The sequence below is a fragment of the Delphinus delphis genome, chromosome 6 (genome assembly GCF_949987515.2).
Source record: "Delphinus delphis chromosome 6, mDelDel1.2, whole genome shotgun sequence".
NCBI classification, from domain to species: Eukaryota; Metazoa; Chordata; class Mammalia; order Artiodactyla; family Delphinidae; genus Delphinus; species Delphinus delphis.
In genome coordinates, this window is record NC_082688.1 from 79,935,298 (window position 1) to 79,955,406 (window position 20,109).

At 42.6% G+C, this 20,109-nt stretch overlaps 1 protein-coding gene across 8 annotated transcripts in view; it reads right to left on the reverse strand.

Moving 5' to 3' along the window:
• APTX (aprataxin) overlaps positions 1-20,109 on the reverse strand; it is an 81,525-nt gene that overhangs the window by 43,763 nt on the left and 17,653 nt on the right. For 5 of the 8 annotated variants that reach the window (XR_009519907.1, XM_060014879.1, XM_060014875.1 and 2 more), the window contains exons 1-6: positions 14,560-15,065; positions 7,824-7,960; positions 6,472-6,518; positions 5,947-6,249; positions 5,278-5,337; positions 4,222-4,448 (exon numbers count right to left, since the gene is read on the reverse strand). Coding sequence is in view for 7 of the 8 variants with exons in the window: in XM_060014879.1 (XP_059870862.1) it covers positions 4,222-4,448; positions 5,278-5,337; positions 5,947-6,249; positions 6,472-6,518; positions 7,824-7,960; positions 14,560-14,627 (842 nt within the window). In the remaining variant the exon portion in view is untranslated. The other 3 variants (XM_060014877.1, XM_060014880.1, XM_060014881.1) reach the window with 3 other exon arrangements.

The window sequence follows — 20,109 nt, forward strand, 5'->3', positions numbered from 1 at the left end:
TAAACCAAGTAGGATGACTTTTTGTATAGCTTTGACTCTTAGAATCAGTAATATTTCACATTCTCCCAACAAATCATCAAAACCAACCAGTGCCGTGTGGGAATTTAAAATGGAATATAAGCAGTAACAAATAAACCTAACTGTATTACAAATAAAAAGGGAACCACACTGAAGGGGGTCAGGAAGAAAATAACTACCTAGTTAAGCTTGGAAAACAGTATTTTGACTGAATTCTGTAAAGATAAAAAGAACGTTATATACAAAGTCTGTACTCTAGTGAGTAAAATGTCTTTCTCACCTGGGTGCGGATTAGCAATTCTGCAACTATTTTATGTGTATACTAGGACTGAACAAATAAGTGAACTAATTGTAGCTAAAGAGAGCCAAATTTCTCACTGTTGGAGAAAGAAGTCACAAAAAAGGAAACAGGAAGACAAGGATGAACCTGTGGAGTTGGACTGGAATCAGAAGTATCAGCATGAGCTCATGGCTTTCCATACACATGTACAGGTAGGTAAACAGAGAAATAAACAGAGAGGTGCATGTATCTGTGTGGGTAAGGATTCATGCATGTATTTCCTGGCTTCATCTGCTAAGAGAACCTAGAAGCAAAGACACTCTGGAACCAACTACTTCTCTCTACAGAAACCTCGTGCCCTAGTCTTGGCTTATAAATGTCATTATCCATTAAAAAGAACTAGGGCTCTTTGGAAAAGTGGTTCATTCCAGGGCTAGAACAGGAAAAATATAAGATAAGCCTGGAACATCTTGTTCCAAAAAATAAGGAGTCAGAAAATAAGGAAGAGCTCAAAAAATGTTTGGGGCATGTCAAAGTGATACAGGAGCCAATCTAAAGGAATTTCCAATGACCAAAGCTGGAACAATTTGAGCAATAAACAGAGATAGATTAAATTAAATCCTATAGACTAAAATAAATATCCATGAGTCCATACGTGTATTGAATAAATACATAATGGGGGAGAAGGGACAGTTCTTCCACACAGAGTAATTCCAATTAATAAATTAGAAGGAATGAGGGAAACATAAAATTACCATTAGGTAAACACCATAATAATAACTGTTGCAGGCAAGATCCACCAATAGATGCTAAAATCACTGGGCAAAAGTTTGAGGAGAAAATATATAGTAGCATAGTCTTAAACATCTCCCCCCAAGATATTCATCAATTACAAGGGAAAAACAGTAACTTTGAGTAGAGAAACCTGGCAGACACCACCTCAACAAAGTGATCAAGGTGAATATCACGAGCAACAAACCATCTTGACATCATGCACTCCTTGATATGATGCACTGAGAAGGACACACATCATTTCTGTGGTATATTGATAACCTTAATCTAGTCATGAAAAAACATCAGACAAACTCAAATTGAGAGACATCCCGTAAAACAACTAGCCAGTACTCATAAAAAGTGTCAAGGTCATGAAAACCAGAAAAGGAGGAGGAGCTGTCACAGATCAGGGAGACTAAGGAGAGACAACAAATAAATGCAATGTGGGATCCTGGAGCAGAAAAAAAATGGAAAGAAAAATGGCTGAAATTTGAATAAGGTCTAGAGTTTAATTAGTGGTGATATTATAGAAGATCTTTGTTCTACTTCATACTTCCAGTTTTATATTTTCTAAATTGAAAATATATTACTTTTACAATAGAAAAAATATTTAATTTATTACCTTTTCCTTCCTATCTTTAATTTATTCAAAATGATATCATAAAGAGTGATCATAGGGCTTCCCTGGTGGCGCAGTGGTTGAGAGTCCGCCTGCCGACGCAGGGGACATGGGTTTGTGCCCCAGTCCAGGAGGATCCCACGCGCCGCAGAGCAGCTGGGCCCGTGAGCCATGGCCGCTGGGCCTGCGCGTCCGGAGCCTGTGCTCCGCAATGGGAGAGGCCACAGCGGTAAGAGGCCCGCGTACCGCAAAAAAAAGAGTGATCATAAAAGGATATGTAACTGGAAACTTTACTTACTGGTCATTTTGCTTCCCACCCACACCAGTCACAGCTCTTGCCTTTAGCATTCTCCTTAGCACAATAGCAGATGCAGAAAACAGACGTGTGGACACAGGGTGGGAAGCAGGGGCTGGGATGAATTGGGAGATTAGGATTGACATATATACACTACCATGTGTAAAATAGATAACTAGTGGGAACCTGCTGTATAGCACAGGGAGCTTAGCTCGGTGCTCTGTGGTGACCTCAATGGGTGGGATGGGGGCGGGGGAAGGGAGGTCCAAGAGGGAGAGGATATACGTATACATATAATCGATTCACTTCGTTGTACAGCGGAAACTGACACAGCATTGTAAAGCAACTATACCCCAATTAAAATTTTTTTTCTTTTTTTTTTTTGTTGTGGTACGTGGGCCTCTCACTGTTGTGGCCTCTCCCGTTGTGGAGCACAGGCTCTGGACGCGCAGGCTCAGCGGCCATGGATCACGGGCCCAGCCGCTCCGCAGCATGTGGGATCCTCCCGGACCGGGGCACAAACCCGTGTCCCCTGCATCGGCAGACGGACTCTCAACCACTGCACCACCAGGGAAGCACCCCAATTAAAAATTTTTTTAAAAAAAGGGTATGGACACCATGATTACTACGTGAAAAGGGCTTTGTGATCAAGGGCTGTTAGTCATGAGCTCTGCAGTATTAGGGAAATAGGATTATGGGTGACTTTTCGCCCTAAATTTTTGAATAAGGTTTTAACAATTAAAAAATATTTTTTTAATGAGATACAGCATAACTTCCACCCTGTGACCTAGCAATTCCACTTCTGGGTATTTATACAAGAGCAAAAAAATGAAGTATATCCATGATATACACAACAACATGCATGAATCTCAAAATCCATTATGCTGACCAAAAAAAGATAGAAAAAGAGGATACATTGTATGATTCCACTTATATGAAGTTCTAGAACAGACAAAACTAATCTATGCTGAAAGAAAGGAGAACAACACGTGGGGATTGAGGGGAGGACTGCAAGAAAGGAGCACAAGGGAACTTCCTGGGAGATGATAGAAACGTTCTGTATCTTAATCACAGTGACAGTTACATGGCATATACATCAAGACTGATCAAACTATAGATCTTATTGTGCATTTTATTGTATGTAAGTTATGCCTCAATTTAAAATAAAGAGTATTGATGGGGAAAAAATGTGGCACAAAAATTTCACTTGTTAAGGTAACCAGTAATCTAAGTCATAATTACCCACCTAATAAACTGTGAAGACTGTTAGGTGGTTAGATAAAATAACCAAAAGAAATTCTGACACACGCTACAATATGGATGAACCTTGAAGACATTATCCTAAGTGAAATAATCCAGCCACAAAACAACAGATACTGTATAATTCCACTTATACGAGGTACCTAGGGAAGTCAAATTCATAGAAACAGAAACTAGAATCGTGGTTGCCAAGGGCTAGGGGGAGGAAGGAATGAGAGGTAATTCAGGAAGATGAAAAAAGTTCTAGAAATAGATGGTGGTGATGGTCGCACAACAATGTGAATGTACTTAATGCCACTGAACTGTACACTTAAAAATAGTTAAAATAGTAAATTTTATGTTACGTGTATTTTACCACCAAAAAAAAAAAAAAAAACAGCCTAAGATAAAGACTCAGAAACCCAATCACTCTGCTTCTCTTGTTGCTTAGCTCAAAAGAACTGGAGATCTGCCTTGCTTTCATTCCTTGAAAAGTATCAATCATTAATTTCTGAATCCCTCTGGGTATGAGCCAAAGGAAAACAGGCTCTACACTTTTTTCTCATTTTATTTTAAATCTTAGATCTACTAGGCTGTCATGAAAGAATTCAGTGATGCTTGCCTCCTTCAAAGCAATGGCCCCTAATCATTTAGGGGTTATAGATGCTTCTGAAAAATCTGATAAAAGCCACTGACCACAGTTCTTCACCCGAAGGCAATGAAGCTGCTTCATCTAGTTCATAAGTTAGGCTATCAGAGTTTACACTTTGAGAAGAACAAAGAACTGTAAGTTATCGAATTATAAGCAGAAGTAGGAACTCAAGGCTTATGAGCAAGTCAGGCAGGAGGGTTGAAGTTTCAGCCCACCTGCCTTGGAAACACCCCACCCTACTCCCCTGGACCTCAGGGCTATGAGCACAGTCAGCAGACCCAGGCTGAATCCATCTGTCCACCTAGATAGAACCAGGACACACCAGCACTCCCCACAAGGCTTACCTCATGCTGGGAATGGCATGGTAGCCCAATCGGAAGCGGAGTTTGCTAGACCCAGCAAAGTCTGCAATCACTTTTTCCCCCACAGTGTGCATGTGTCTGAGGAGCTCAAGGTGTTCTCCGGTCACAGCCTTCAGACTGGAAATGGAGGCCCATGGTAAGACCAGCCAGTGGTGACGAGCCTTGGGGTATTTATCCTTAATCACCACCACCTGCTCATCTTTGTAAACCTAGCAGAGGGGCACAAGAGAAGGAAACGGACATCTACAGTGCATCTTGTGTGTGCCAGATACAGTCACATTCATTAACTCACTTAATTCCCACCACAATCTTGTGCAGAAGGTCTTAGTATCCCGATTTTGACCAATGAAAGCACAGAGACTCAGATAAGTTGAGTGTCTTGTGCCAGGTCACATAGTTATCAGTACTAAGTGGGAAGTCTAGAATTCCAACACAGATCTAGTTGACTCCAGTCTGCGTTTTCAGTCACCACACTACACAGAACACACAGAAGAGGCACATAGTTCCTGAGGATCTGATGTAAAACCCCTGCAGGCATGAACTCAAATGCACTATTCTCACTCTAACACAGGAGACCACATGATACACGCAAGTGTGTTCCAAGAAGCCCTATCAGATTGCCCCTTGTCACCCCAGGATGTAATTTAAGAACTCAGACTCCTCCCAGGATGATGCCTGACCATTAATCCCAGGGCAGCCCAGTAACTACAGTCACTATACATTATCTGACACTCTGTTGAAAGAGACCACACTAAGGTTAACACAACTTCCCTTATAATAATAGTACCCAGAAGAAGAAGGAAGAAGGAGGAACAAGGCAGAAGGGATATTCATTTGAAAAACTTGGCTTCTCTCCAAAGAACTCCAGTTGCTAACTTACTGACTATGAGAAAAGCCACTTGATCTCACAAAATAGCCCAGTAAAACAAATCTCACTCAGAAGGACTAATTTCCTTGGATTTCATTTGTAGTTATGAACTCTGTGAAGTGATCATTTAAAACGTGAAATGTATTTCAATGCCAAAATTTTATTCTGACCTGCATTTTGGGGTCCTCCATTGAAATCTTCAAGCCTTGACTCCAGTGGCCCAATGATTCCTAGAGCAAAAAGGGGCAATGTAAATCACAAATGCGATAGTTAAATTTGTCAGTAGTTAATACTGGACATCAGCAAAGTCCAACCAAACTTGGAAATAAGGTCAGTCTTTAAGAATTAAACTATATCTCTTTACCTCAACCTTTTCCTTTATGAATCATAAGCCATCCCCATTTTCTTACCATATTCAGAGCTGCATGTCTAGACAGAGGCTGGAAACACCAGAGTGTGAACTGCATGTTCTTTGCCCTCTCCCACTCCATGTACAGCCTAAGTTTCCACTTTGACATCAGGATGTGAATCACATGATCTATGAAGAATGTTCCAATCTTAACCTTCTATAGATACACACTGACACTGACCCATTTTAGCAGCTCAGTGTTAAGCACACTGCCATTATCACCCTACCTTCAAGGGGCTTACCTCAGAAATTCAAGAGAAAAGTACATAAAGGGATATTCACCCAACTGACTGGTGACACAAACAAGTGACTCTTTCATCATGGTTAATAACCCCTTAGGCATGTCTGGGCTTTACTGCGTACAAAACAATTAAGTAGTCATTACACCTCGTTTAATCTCCACATCATCTATCAAGCACACTACCCTCACCTTTTTGGTGGATGCATCTTTCTCCTTCTTTGGGGGCACAGAGCACTGGCTAGAGTTGTTCCCAGGTTCTAGTCTTGTACTGGCCTCAGCTTCCTGGGCAGCATCCCTTTCTACAGAATCACTGTTGCCTGACCTCTTTCTCTTCCTGTGTGTTTCCAGGCCAGGGTTCTTTGTCTCTTCCTCAAACTCTATGATATATGGATAAAGTTCATTCACCAGGTGGAGGACCTGGCCAGGCTGCAGCTTCACCTCTTGGTCTTTCCCAATTATGAGTGAGTCAATGCTGGTGGGATTGACCCCTACCTATGGAATAATCAGAAAATAATTATAATAATAGCAATATAGCTACTCCTATGTTCACCACTTACTATGTGCCAGGCACTGTGCTTAATATTCACTTCCGTTACTCTGCCACTTCCACACGTGACAGAGAACCCTTTATTGGCTGGCACAGACATTCTAAAGTCAACAGTGTAAGAAAATCATCAAGTATAACATGGAAATCCAAGTTACAAATAGACATACCTGCTTTACCTTGACATATCCTTTGTTACACTCCGCTTTCAACTGTACTGAAAGAGATTGAAAAAAGTTAAACCCAAATGCCATGAAGAACCAGGCACTTGCTCCTGTTCTCCCTACAAGACAATGAAGCCTCACTCCAGGAGGCAATGTGACAAGGGTTTCCTCAAAGGCCTAAGAGCAAAATCATCCATTATTCAGGTGGCTAGGGCTCCAGGTCCTTCCATAAAATGCCCAACAGTGTACATACTCCCTTAGCTACTGCTAATATCTTTATAAGGCAGCTTCACTGAATCCCTACAAGTCTCCCTATTCCAGAGCCCTTGGCCCACTCAGGATCACAGACTCTGCAGTCAGGAAAGGGGACCCATTTCTCTCACAAGCTCTTATATCTCAGGATTAAATCAAGACTTCCACTATTGTATGAAACCATCAGATGCCTTCAACAGAGAAAAAGTTAAAAGATACGTTCCTGGAAAACTGAAGTTCAGCTGGCCTTGGGTAGGAGGAGTAGAAAGAATATTCTAGAAAAAGGATTGCAGGGACAGAACAGTCTGAGCATGTGTGGGAAGAAGTAACACTAAATACTTGTGTTCAGATACGTGAACAAAAAGCCTCTGGACAGGCTGACATACACATCCCTACAGCTGCTGCTGTGACAAGGCAGACAGAGAGCAAGAAGCAGAGTCTGCTTCTGTATGTTTGGCTTAGCCAGCTCAAGCATGGCATTTTTCTTTTTCCCATTTAGATTAACTCATGTGGGAAAAACCATAATCAGTGCTGCAGACTCCAAGCCTTAGGAACCATGGCAAACACACTGCAGGGGGAGGCCTGGTAGCAGTGAGCATGTCTGGAGTTTACAGGTAAAAAATGAGGTACATGGTAAAGATTTTTCCTAAGGACTTTCATTTCATTAAATCCCATGAAAGGCATTTCAAGAGCTAGATGTCATAGTCTTTTAAAGATACCACCCTCTGTGTGTGGCAAAATGTAAAGGACGAAACCATCCCATCACTTCTCAGGCATGGTTCCAAACTGGAAATCCCAGAATTCAATTGTCTCACTGCCCAAAGAGGAATCTCCCTGGGCAAAGCAGAGTGCAGAACTCAGTTCCACCAACCCATAGTACAGGATAGAACCTGCCTGCTCCCAACACTGGATATTAACCACTTTCAGAGGGTGGAGTCAGGAGTGCATGGGGCCCTAGCACTGGCTAAAAGAGCTCAGTTCCTGAGTTTTGTTTATGGCACACAAAAGGTTTTCCATCAGTACCATCCAGGAAATGTACATCTTTGATTATATCACCATCTGAGGGAACCAAACATGGTAATCTCCACAATCCTATGACCAGTTACCTTGCTGTCGAGAACATTTCTTGTCAGTGATCTTGGTCTCGGGGCTGCGCCCAACCATGACTGCTTCCAAATGTGGAAGTTTGATTCGCTGGTGCCGATTGTCCTGTCTCACCAACCAGCACACCCGCATCATTAGTCTGAGAGACAAAACACAAGAGAATCGCTGGAAAAACTAGCACAGGTCCTCCAGGACCACACCCCAGCACCACCACACATGCCATTTACCAGCTGTTCGTCTTGAGGCAAGTGACTTCACCTCCCTAGTCTCAATTTCCTCACCTGTAAAATGTGATAATGACAGGACTCATGAAGGTGTTGTGAGGATTAAATAAAACAATATGGGTAAAGTATTTACTTCTGTGCCTCAGTCATGCTATGTAATCAAATATTTGTTATGTTTATTGATATACTCTATGTGCTGGACATTAAGCTACCTGCTGAGGATCAAAGAATGATGAAACATTGTCCCTAGCCTTCAGGGGCCTGGAGTACAATGGGGCAGACTCATATATCAATTATTACAACATAATGTAATATCTACTATAAGAAGGGAGTAGCCAAATATGGCCTTAGCCCAGGGAAAGGAAAGACTAACTCTTGTAGGGAGCATCAAAAAAGGCTTCACAAGGAAGGGATATTCACGCTCAGTTTTAAAGGGTGAGAAGCTTGCCTGGCAGAGAGCTAAGGACATAAGAACAGAGGATGTTCTCCATAGGCACCAAGGTTTCCATTCCTTAACTGTCAAAACATACTGATGTTAGAACAACACATTTTACTGCCATCTGCCAGAAGATAGTCATAATAAATATACAAACCTACAATTTCTAAAGTGTGAATGCAGCACCTTTGTGCAATACACAACCTGCACAACACTACTGGAGGGTCTGATATTCTTTTGTAAAACAACTTTTATGGTCATGTAGGATATCAGTAGAAGAGAAAGAGAAGAAATTCGGGAGAGGGACGAGGCCTGAAGAAAGAGGATGGAGAGGAAAAAGAGCCAGGAGAAATTGTGAAGGTAGACTTATTGCTGACTGCATTTGGGGAATAACAAGGGAGTGAAGGTTTCTAATTTGGAAGTACTCATTACCCAAAATGAGGAATACACTGGAGACATAATTTAGGGATAAATGATAAGCGAAGAAGAGATGATTTCAGATTGAAACGCAATTAGATTAAGTTGCCTGCAGAAGATCCTAGAGTCACACTAGGATATACGGGTATGAAGCTCAAGGAGGGGAAGGGACTGAAAGTGTGTGTGTGTGTGTGTGTGTGTGTGTGTGTGTGGTGTGTGTGTGTGGGGGGGGTGTGTGTGTGTGTGTGTGTGTGTGTATTTTTTGAGACTATAAAGTGCGTTATTTGGAGTCTTGGGAATTGCAATTCAGGAGACACAGTTTCGAGTAAAACAAAGTGTTTCAGGGGAGAGAAAGAATCGGGGGCTTATAAAGGTAAATGCCACAAGGTTGTTAAAGTTGTAAGAATTATGACCAGCTCTGACACAAAAAGGAAGTATCTGTCCTTAACTGAATGTATATATATGAGAAGCATCAACATGTCACAGAAGTTAGGGTAAAAAGAGAGGATGAGATCACCTAGGGGCAGAACAGGGAACTGTGGGAAGGACAGACTAGATCTTTGGGACACCTCCCTAGACTCCAGAAGCCTACTAATGCTCAAGCCTCAAATACCCTCTCCTTGCGAAACACCCCTTGCAGGCAAGGCAACACTCAATCAGCCGCTCTGCACAAGCTTTGTATCCAAAGGGGAGAGAAAAGAAACCAGATTTTTCAAAATCAGAGTTTCACTACCATCTGCAAAGACAGAACAACGCAAAGCAGAGTGAGCAAATGAGTGCTGAAGACATGCAGTCACAGAAATAGGATCAGTCAGGAAAGGCTTTGGAAACTGCCCAGTAGAAAAAGCCAAGAGCCAAGGGGACTGATAAGAAAGAAAAGGAGTGGGAGTGGACATTCCACTTCAAAAAGCACAAGTGATGGTACAGATTTCAGCAATGACAAGCCATGGGTGAGGGGTGAGAAGCAGACCTTAGTTGGACAACCAAGAGGAGCTGCCCCAGAGAGTCACCCAAAGAAGGCAAAGGTGTTGAAAGAACACTAGGCCAAAAAGTGGAGATTTAACAATCCATAGGAGACAACTGCCAGGGTCTGAGCTGCAGAGTGAGGTGAAATGATGCTGTGTATAGGCAGGCTGGAGTGGAGAAATCTAGAGTCAGAGATGAGTCATTTAATAAATTTAATGTGGGCCAGAGTTAGGTCTAAAAGGCAACTCCTTTGTGAGGGAGCTGATGCAAGAGCATGAAGAGTCAGCTGTAAATCTAAAATCCTAAACCCAGAGCCTCAAATGATGATGGTGCTACAGGCAAGTCCCACTTCTAAACACTATGTGTTCAGAGGGGCATGTTTGCTCTTGCTGGAAACTGATGAATGAGCAGGTAATGGACTGAGAAATGAAGTATGTCTTCATGAAGCATTGGGAAATAAGTCATCTGGTGACTGACTACTCACAGTAATAATAAAAGAAGCCTGAAAAGAGAACAGTTGGATAGCAGGGACAGGAGGGAATCCAGAAGACAGCTGAGAGCATGGCTGACTTTTGCAGGATAATAGGACCTACCCCTCCTGCCCCACACAAACATACATTCACATGCTTCATTCCCTCTAAAGTTCTGAAGTTATAATGTTTCTATTTACTACACCTTGAGAAACTGAAGCAGTGACTACAGGATGCTTATGTAACTAGCCTTAAGCAATATCTTCGCCCATTTCAGCCTTCAATTCCAACTTCTAGGAATGAAGCATTTTAGAATATGGGGAGCACATAAGGATGGATGTTCCTGAATCTTCAATATAACTCATCCAGTAAAACTCCATAAACTGCAAGCTCTATGACAGCAGAAGTCAAGGCCATTTTTCCTTCCACTATACCCCTAGCACTTAATACCTAGCATACAGCAAGAATATAATAAATATTTGCAAGTGAATGACCAGATAATAATCCTATCCAGGTTCTCCTGCCTTCCTTCTCTCTCCCCTCCTCTAGCTCCTCTTACGTGGGGTGCTTTGCTACTCTCTCTGAGCAACCCCATCTCCACATTTATGTGGGTAAATCCTAATTCTCTACTTTTCAGCCCCACACTTTTCACTCCAGAGTTGTAGGGACTGGTCAGAAAGAAATTCTGATTATTTCTTAAGGGACCCAAGTGATCTGATGGGCCGCACAAGGCCAGAAATCTGGTAACCTGGAACACGCTGTCCAGAAGAATGTTCTGCAATGATATAAGTGTTCTAAACACTAACGTAGCCACCATGTGACAATCAAGCAACTGAAATGTAGCTGGTGCAACAGAGGAACTAAATTTCTTACTTAGCTTTTTTAAAATTTATCTTAAAGTTACGATAGCTACACGTGGCTGAGGGCTACCATAATGTCCAGCACAGCCCTGATCAATCCCAAATCCCTCAGGCTTGAAGTTGAGACTCATACTTTAACCCCACAGAGGTTACTTATTTCACCTCCCACTTCTTTTCATAAAACTAGTCCCATTTACCCATCCCTCTCTCTCCTTCCTTCCCCTCACATACATCCTTCAGGTATAACATACTACATCAGGTCTCCCAAGTAAGTCATTATGAATATGCTCTCCTGGTACTGAATTATACTCTTCCCTTCCTCCTAAAAAAACAAAAAATTCTTCTCAACCTCCAAGTCCCACCTCCTCCCTGAGGCCTTCACAGAGCCTTCTATCCTCTACATCTCCTCTTCTCTTCTCTACATCTTGTTATTGCGTGTGGTCGGATTTACCTTTTCTGAAAATGAAATATGGATGTAATCCCACTGGCCAAATGAGATTATAATCTCCTTGTAAACAGACTGCATCCATTCAGGAAACTCGGAGGAAGGATCTCTGGAAGTCACTGGCCTAGGCTAGGTCTGGTCTTGTACTTCTGGATCTGCTGGTCTTCAGCATACTTTTATCAAGTGCATACCATGTGCTAGGCACTTGCTAAATGTCTTACTTACATCATCTCATTTAATCTTCACAACTCTCATTCTAAGGAAAATTTAAGTCTTAGAAAAGAAAAGTAACATGTTCAAGTCACACAGCCAATGTGTGCCAGAGATAGGATTTGAATTATTCCAGAGAACGGGTTATTTTGTTGCTGTTGTTGTCTTGTTTGGGGTTTTTTTGACCACACTGCATGGCTTGCAGGATCTCAGTTCCCCGACCAGGGATTGAACCCAGGACACGGCAGTGAAAGGCCAGAATCCTAGTCACTAGACCACCAGGGAACTCCTGAGAATGGGTTCGTAATCACTACATCATATACTTTTTGTCTTCAGTCATTTGATCATTCAATCAAAATTACTGCATGTCTACCATGTACCTTATGCCACCCTGGTGCTGGGAATAAGGAGGTAACACATCTCACTTGTATTGTATGATGCAGGTATTATACATCATACCTGCCTTCAAAAGGCTCAGAGTCTTGTGGAGGAGAGAGACTCAAAAACAATTGTAACAAATGTGGAAAGTATAATGATTGGTCTATGCAAAGGGTGTTGTGGGAGCACAAAGCTGGAGTATCCAACCTAGACTTGGAGAAAGGAAGTGTCAAGGAAGGTTTCCAATAAGAGGTGGGCCTAAAATGAGACCTATACATTAACTGGGTTAATTAGGTGAAAGTGGGCAGCCTAATTAGGTGAGGAGCAGGAAGAAGAGAAAGGAATCAGAGAGAAGATTCCAGTCAAAGGGAACAGCAAGGGCAGTGCACAAAGAAACAGCACAGTGCACATGAAGAAGCAGTTCAGGACTGCTGCAACCTAAGTATGAGGCAAAAAAAGAGGACGGAGATGCAGGCTGGTCCAGATGAAGCAGAGCCCTGGGTGACCAGCTGCAAAGCTCAAACGTTAGAAGCTCTAATGGATTTTGCAATTTAGTAAACAATAAATATTTGCTGAATGAGAGAAAAGATTGTATGAATGAACAGACAGATCCCCTTAAATATTATTAGCAGGACTTTGACTCAGTCAGATGTGTTTTCAAAGATCATTTGGGGGAGGAGGGTAGGTAGTGTGGAGAACAGATAACATCGGATACAGGACTAGAGGGGGGGATACCAGTTAGAAGGCCATCATATTTCAGATCAAAGAAGGTCCAAAGTAAGACAATAATAGAGATGGAAAAAAGAGCACAGATTTGAGAAATATTTAGGGGGCAAAATCAACAAGATTTAGTGATGGATGTGCTAAGAGTAAGTTCAGAGAAGACAGAATTTGAACAGTCTGTGGGACTCGCAGGCAGAGCTGTCCAGGGTAGTCAGAGGTGAGCACGAAACTCAGAGGAGATCTAAGCGGACACTTCGATTTGGGAGCATGCAGGAGGGAGTTAAAACCAAGCTAGTTGATGTGCTCACCTAGGCAGTGTGTACAGAATGAAAAGAACAATGGGCCAAAGTCACAAGCCTTGTAAACACCCAACATTTTAGGAGAGGAGGAAGAAGACTATCCACAGGAGAAATGACTGGTGAGAGAGGCACATGGAAAAACAGCCAGAACGTAAGCTCTTTAAAGGAAGGAGGCACTTTGACTTGTTCATCTCTATATCACAGTACATGTTTGTTGAATAAATCAGCTGAGTGTATTGTCCTGAGAAGCAAAGGAGTAGGGAGTGAAAGGTATCATCAAGTTTCAAAAGCAGCAAAGGAATCCAGTAATGACTGAAGAATGTCTATCTGGTTTGATAATCAATCACTAGTGACTACAGGATAAAATTTCAGGGGAATGACAGATCTGAAAGCTAGACTGCAGAAAGGAACAGCAGGTGGAGTTGGAGACAGAATTTAGAATACTCTTTTCAAAGTTTGGATGAGAGGGGAAGAGAGTTACTGGATGAGAGCCAAAGGAAGATGGATCACTAGGAACTTTTTCTTTCTTTCTGGCTTGGGAGCGTGGGGGGTGGGGTGATGACACACACACGGATATGAGAAACCTGACCTTGTTTATACATAACTGGGACATAGACAAGGGCACAAAAGACAAATGAAAACAAGGTCTCATGGGTGAAAGTATAAAAGAAAGGTCAGAAGCAAAAATAAAGGAAATTGCTTTGATCAGGAGACAGCTCATCCTCTGATACTGAAGGAAAGGTAAAGATAGGTGTAAAGCTAGATGACTGTATGAAGGGAAGGCAGAGGCAGAAATTTGAGGGAGAGCCCACCTGACAACCTCAATTTTCTCCCTAAAATAGTAGACAACAATAGAGTAAGGTGTTTGGGAACTTGATCAACAGTTGAGGAAAATCAATATAAAATAGTGGATAACATCCAAGCCTCTGAAATCCAACTGCTCAAGTTCAAATCTTGCCTCCACCACCTACGGACTGTGAGACTTGTGGCCAGTTATTTAAGCTAAGTCTTTTATTTCTTCAGCTGTAAAACGATATTAATTAGTGCTCTACACCACAGCGTTGTCACAAGGGCTAAATTAAGAAGAAAAAGTTCAGTATCTGGCAAAAAACAAGCATTCAACACTACTATCATTCTTGTTAATAGTGAAGGTAGGATGAAAGCAGGAGCTAAGGAAATGTAAAAAGATCATCCGAGAGCACAACTAAGGTGAAAGGGCACAAATCTGTTGTGTCTTCCCACGTGAAGAGTCCTGTCTCAAGTGTTCTAATGACGCCCAATATAAATCAAATTCTCAAAAGGCTCCAAACCTGGACCACATTAATTCCACATAGAAATTATATCCTTGCTTTGTTGAACCGCTATCACTGGTCTGCATGAGAAAAGGCTTGCTTCTTCTGGTCTTCGTGTAAGGCCTGTTGAGGACGCTGTGAAGGGCCCTCAAGTTCCTCTCATGGAGCGTTTCTGGAGAAAACAATGTCCTTCCTGACAGGCTGCGCCGCCTCCTTGGGTTGGACAGTGCCCATTCTCTAATCTTTCCTCTGCTTGTGTTCCAAGCTAGGTACAGGTGTCAGGGGCACAGGTGAACGAACGCGAAGTGGGACGGAGGCCAACATGAGCGCCGCCAAAACACGGCAGACGGGAAATGGGCAGCCCAGAGCCCTAGAGCCCTGGAGCCGGAGGATGCTGCAACGCCTGCCGGGAAAGAAGCCGTGAGAGCGTTATTCAGGGCACATCACCTAACAGGCAACAGCGGACCCGACCTGAGGCCCACTCCCACGGCTCTCAACCCGGCAGGCAGAAGAGGTAGGCCGATAACCGCCTTACCTAGAAACGGCGGAGGCTGACACGCTCACGTTACTCCTCCACTTCCGGCGCTGTGGGATGACGTCGCGAGACAGACTGGAGAGCAACCAGTGACTACCTGCTGACAGGATCTCGCCCGATGCCCGGATCCGGAAGTGCCCGCCCCACTTGGACCTGTATTGGGCCACGGTCCAAGTTTGGATCTTGGCAGTTATCCCAAAGAGGACGAGCTTTCTCAGCATCTGTCTATGCGAGAGCTGCTACCCCATCACCACCTCTTAGTTTCTGAAATGGGAGAGTCTTCAGGCTGCTCTTCTCTCGGTGGCCGTTTCTAGGCAGCCGTCCAGCCTCTGACATTCCCTTCATAAGGAAAAGCTCACTACTTTTAAGGCCACCTTTTGCGCTGTAGACAGTAGCTGCTTGTGGCCGCCCCCTTTCAAAGCTACAATCTGCTTTCTCCTATTCTGGGGTAGAAAGGACTGGAGGGGAGAAACCTTAGCGGAGAAACCTGCTAAGATTTTTTAATGCTGTCTTCAGTAAATGAACTGGCTGAGGGGCAGTCAGGGAGGGGAGAAGCAGGATGCTGGAATGAAATGTGTTTACCGATTTTTACGGCAATTCCAGGATGTTCCCTAAGAGTCATATATTGCAATTATTCGAAGGCATTCTGGCAGATGGAAAAACTCCTCTCTCATTTGGAATATTGTTTCCTTCCAAAGAAAAGCAGAGACTCAATGGTATGATGGCGATATCAGAGCTATAAAAACAGAGTGGGAGGATCTTCCAGGAAACACGGAAGGGAGACTTGGCAGTTGTTAGCAGAGAAGATGCAGGTTTATATTAGGGTCACACCAGTAAGTGGAGGAGCACAGGAAGCTTCTCAGCAGCCACGCAGGCCTCATGGCAGTAGAATGTGGTTCACATTGCTCGAGGTAAAGAGTGGCTGTTCTGGTGACCTGACCAGTTATTTCCTCAGAATTAAGCTTCTCTTAGCCTCTACTTCAACCTGACCTGCCTATGTTGTGTCTTGCATTCAAAACTGGATTGGATTATTCTAATTGGATTATTCAACATATATTGTGCAAAATTGGGCAGCCTATTAGGTCTAGTTGGATTATTCAACATATACTGTGCAAAAATGTCCAGCCTATTAGGTCTAGCCATTTCTCTATAGCATACTACCGGCCCAAGAAGCAGGGTCACATGGCATAATGCACGGCTTCGGGGCATGGCAGGCACAAAATTCTCAAGGACTCCAAAGCCAAAGATTTATCACAAACACATATATAGAGATTAATAGAGAATAAGCCTGTGGTATTATCTAATGCAGTAGCCCTCAAAATATAATCCTTAGATCAGTAGGAGTAGCCTCAAAACACTTGGGAACTTGTTAGAAATGCAAATTCTCAGTCCTCACCCCAGGCTTACTAATTCAGAAACTCTGGGGGGCGAGGCCCTGCAATATGTTTAACAAGCCCACCAGGTTATCCTAATATTGTACATGCTTAGATTTGAAATTCATTGATGGAAGGCAAAGGCTTCAAACCACACTGTGATAAATGTGTTTTGTTAGTATACTCAGAGTTTTGGAGTTTTTTTGTTTGGTTTGCTTTTTTCAAATAAAATTTTTTTTTCAATTTTTAATTGTGGCAAAATACAAATAACATAAAACTTACCGTCTTAACTGTTTTTAAGTGTATAGTTCAGTAGTGTTAAGAATATTCACATTGTAGTAAAATCTATCTCCAGAACTTTTTTTTTTGGCTGCGTTGGGTCTTTGTTGCAGCGCACAGGCTTTCTCTAGTTGCCGCAAGTGGGGGCTACTCTTCGTTGCAGTGCACGGGCTTCTTATTGCGGTGCCTTCTCTTTTTGCAGAGCACGGGCTCTAGGCACGCGGGCTCAGCAGTTGTGGCGCACGGGCTTAGTTGCTCTGCGGCATGTGGGATCTTCCCGGACCAGGGCTCGAACCCGTGTCCCCTGCACTGGCAGGCGGATTCTTAACCACTGCACCACCAGGGAAGCCTCCCAGAACTTTTTAATCTTGCAAAACCAAAACTCAAACAACTCCCCATTTCCCCCGCCCCCAATCCCTGGCAACCACCACCATTCTACTTTAAGTTACAATGAGTTTGACCACTCCAGATACCTCATGTAAGTGAAATCATACAGTATTTGTCTTTTTGTGACTGGCTTATTTCACTTAGCATAATGTCCTCAAGGTTAATTCACTTGTAAGTGTCAAAACCTCTCTCCTTTTCAAGGCTAAAAAACATTCCATTGCATGTATACACCACACTATTCCTCTGCTTCCACCTTTTGGCTATTATGAATAATGCTGCTGCGAACATCGTTGTACAAGTATCTCTTTGAGATCTTGCCTTCAATTATTTTGTATATATACCCAAAATTGGGATTGCTGATTCATAATTCTGTTTTTAATATTTTAAGGGACCACCTACTGTTTTCCATAGCGGCTGCACCATTTTACATTCCCACCAGCAGTGTACAAGGGTTCCAATTTCTCCACATTCTTGCCAACACTTGTTATTTTCTTATTTCGGTTTTTTTTCTTTTAATAGCAGTCCTCCTAATGGGTGTGAGGTAAGGTGATATCTCACTGTGGCTTTGATGTGCATTTCTCTAATGATTAGCGATGTTGAGCATCTTTCCATGTTTTTTGGCCATTTGTATATCTTCTTCAGAGAAATACCTATTCAAGTCCTTTACCTATTTTTAAATCATGTTATTTTATTGTTGTTGCATTGTAGAAGTTCTTTTAATCTTCTGGATATTAACCCCTTATCACATATATGACTTGCAAATATTTTTTCCCATTTCGTAGGTTGCCTTTTCACTCTGTCAACTGTGCCCTGCACAGAAGTTTTTAATTTATTATTATTATTATTATTATTATTTGGCTGCATTGGGTCTTCGTTGCAGTGCGCAGGCTTCTCATTGCGGTGGCTTCTCTTGTTGTGCAGCACCGGCTCTAGAGGGCAGGCTCAGTAGTTCTGGTGCACAGGCTTAGTTGCTCCGCGGCATGTGGGATCGTCCCAGACCAGGGCTCGAACCCATGTCCCCTGCACTGGCAGGCAGATTCTTAACCACTGCACCACCAGGGAAGCCCCAGAAGTTTTTAATTTTGATCTAGTCCAATTTATCTATATTTATTCTTGCTGCCTATGCTTTTGGTATCATATCCAAGAAATCATTGGACGCTTTTCCCCTATGTGTTACAGTTTTAGGTCTCACATTTAGGTCTTTGATCCATTTTGAGTTTTTTTTTAATATATTGTATAAAGTAAGCATCCAACATCATCCTTTTGCATGTGGATATCCAGTTTTCCCAACACAACTTGTTGAAAACACTGTCTTGCCTCCATTGAATGGTCTTGGAATACTTGTTGAAAATCATTTGACTACATATGCAAGGGTTTACTTCTGGGCTTTCTATTCTATTCCATTGGTCCAGTACCACCCTGTTTTGATTACTGTAGCTTTATAATAACTTTTTAAATCAGGAGGTGTGAGACCTCCAACTTTGTTTTTTTTTTTTCCTTTTTCTAAGATTGTTTTGGCTATTTTGCTCAGGGGGGGTAATTTTTTTTTAATTATAACAGTTAGAAATTAGAAAATCTTGCATGAAAATCAGGATTCTTGGTCTCTTGGGAAAGAAATCCAGCAAATTCTGGCAACAAACAGCTGGAACTGGAGTGGCTGCCAAGTGCTCTCTAGTTGCCATTGTCTCCACCCACTCATTTACATAATCTGTCCCGTCCCTTAAAGGCCCTTCTTTCTTTGATACTTTGAGACTCCTGGTCTAAGGGTAAGGCTGTTGGAGCCAGAGGACCAACCTGGGGAGGCTGCAGTGGTCTGGTTCAGAGATTTTCTCAAAAGGAAAAATACAGAGTTCTGAGAGAAAATATAGCTAGGAAATTTTGTTTGTTGCAGGAGAGAGGGTAGAGTGGGAGGGGTTGGGGAGGGGTGTCAAGAAAGACCTATCTAAGGAAAGGACAATTAAACTGAGTCCAGAAAGATGAAAATGAAACAGACAAGACTTGGTAGAAGAATATTCTAGGTCTATAATATAGACTGAGGAAAGGGCATGTACAAAAGCCCTACAGTAGGGCTTTTAGCATATTCTTTCAGGCATGACAGAAATCCAATGGAGCTCAAGAGTAGTTCGTAAGAGGAAAACGGTGAGATATGAGCGAGGGTCAGATAGTAAACCATTCAGGAACTGTATGTAAGCTCATCCTATAGTCAATGAAAAAACCCTAAAGAGTTAGCCAGGGAGTGACATTATTTGATTCTCATTTTATGAAGATCACTGTGGCTGCTGTGAAGAAGAACAGATTGAAAGGGAGGATGAGAACAGAAAGGCTGAGAGCAGTTAGGAGTTTACTGATGTAGCACAAAGGATGTTGGCAGCCTGGACAAGAATACAGAAGTAGACTGATTTAAGAGCTATTTTGGAGGCAGTAGCAACTGGATAAGACAAGACATATTCTTCTCTGTAGGCCAACCTAGGTCAGATGGCAAATAACAAAAGTCACTTAGTGGGGATAGGACCAAAACCTAGTGAGCTATACAAGTAGTTGCATCTTTCACATATCCAAAAACTTCTCACTGCAAGTACCTACGACTCTGCCTGAAGGCTTCCTCCGGCCCCAAGAGCCTTCTCTGACTGCATACAGGCCAGAAGGGATGGGATTTACACTCCTGGGAGCAGTAGTGAAAATGATGTAAAGAAGTGAATGGGTAAACTTGTTTCCACACCCCTGGGGCGAAACAACTTTGAAGCATACACTACTCTGTCTCCCAGAGGCTCTCCAGCCCCAGTTGTCTAGAGGGGTAACCTGTGCATTAACCCACGGGTACTACTTCCCTCCCATCCCTGTCTCACTTCTCCACTCCCCTACTGATCCTTCCTGCTATCATCTCCTAAACAAACTAATTGCACTCAAATCCTTGCCTTGTGTATGCTTCTGGGGGAATACAACCTATACACTCCTGTTGAATATTTTCTTTTTTTTTAATTAATTTGTTTGTTT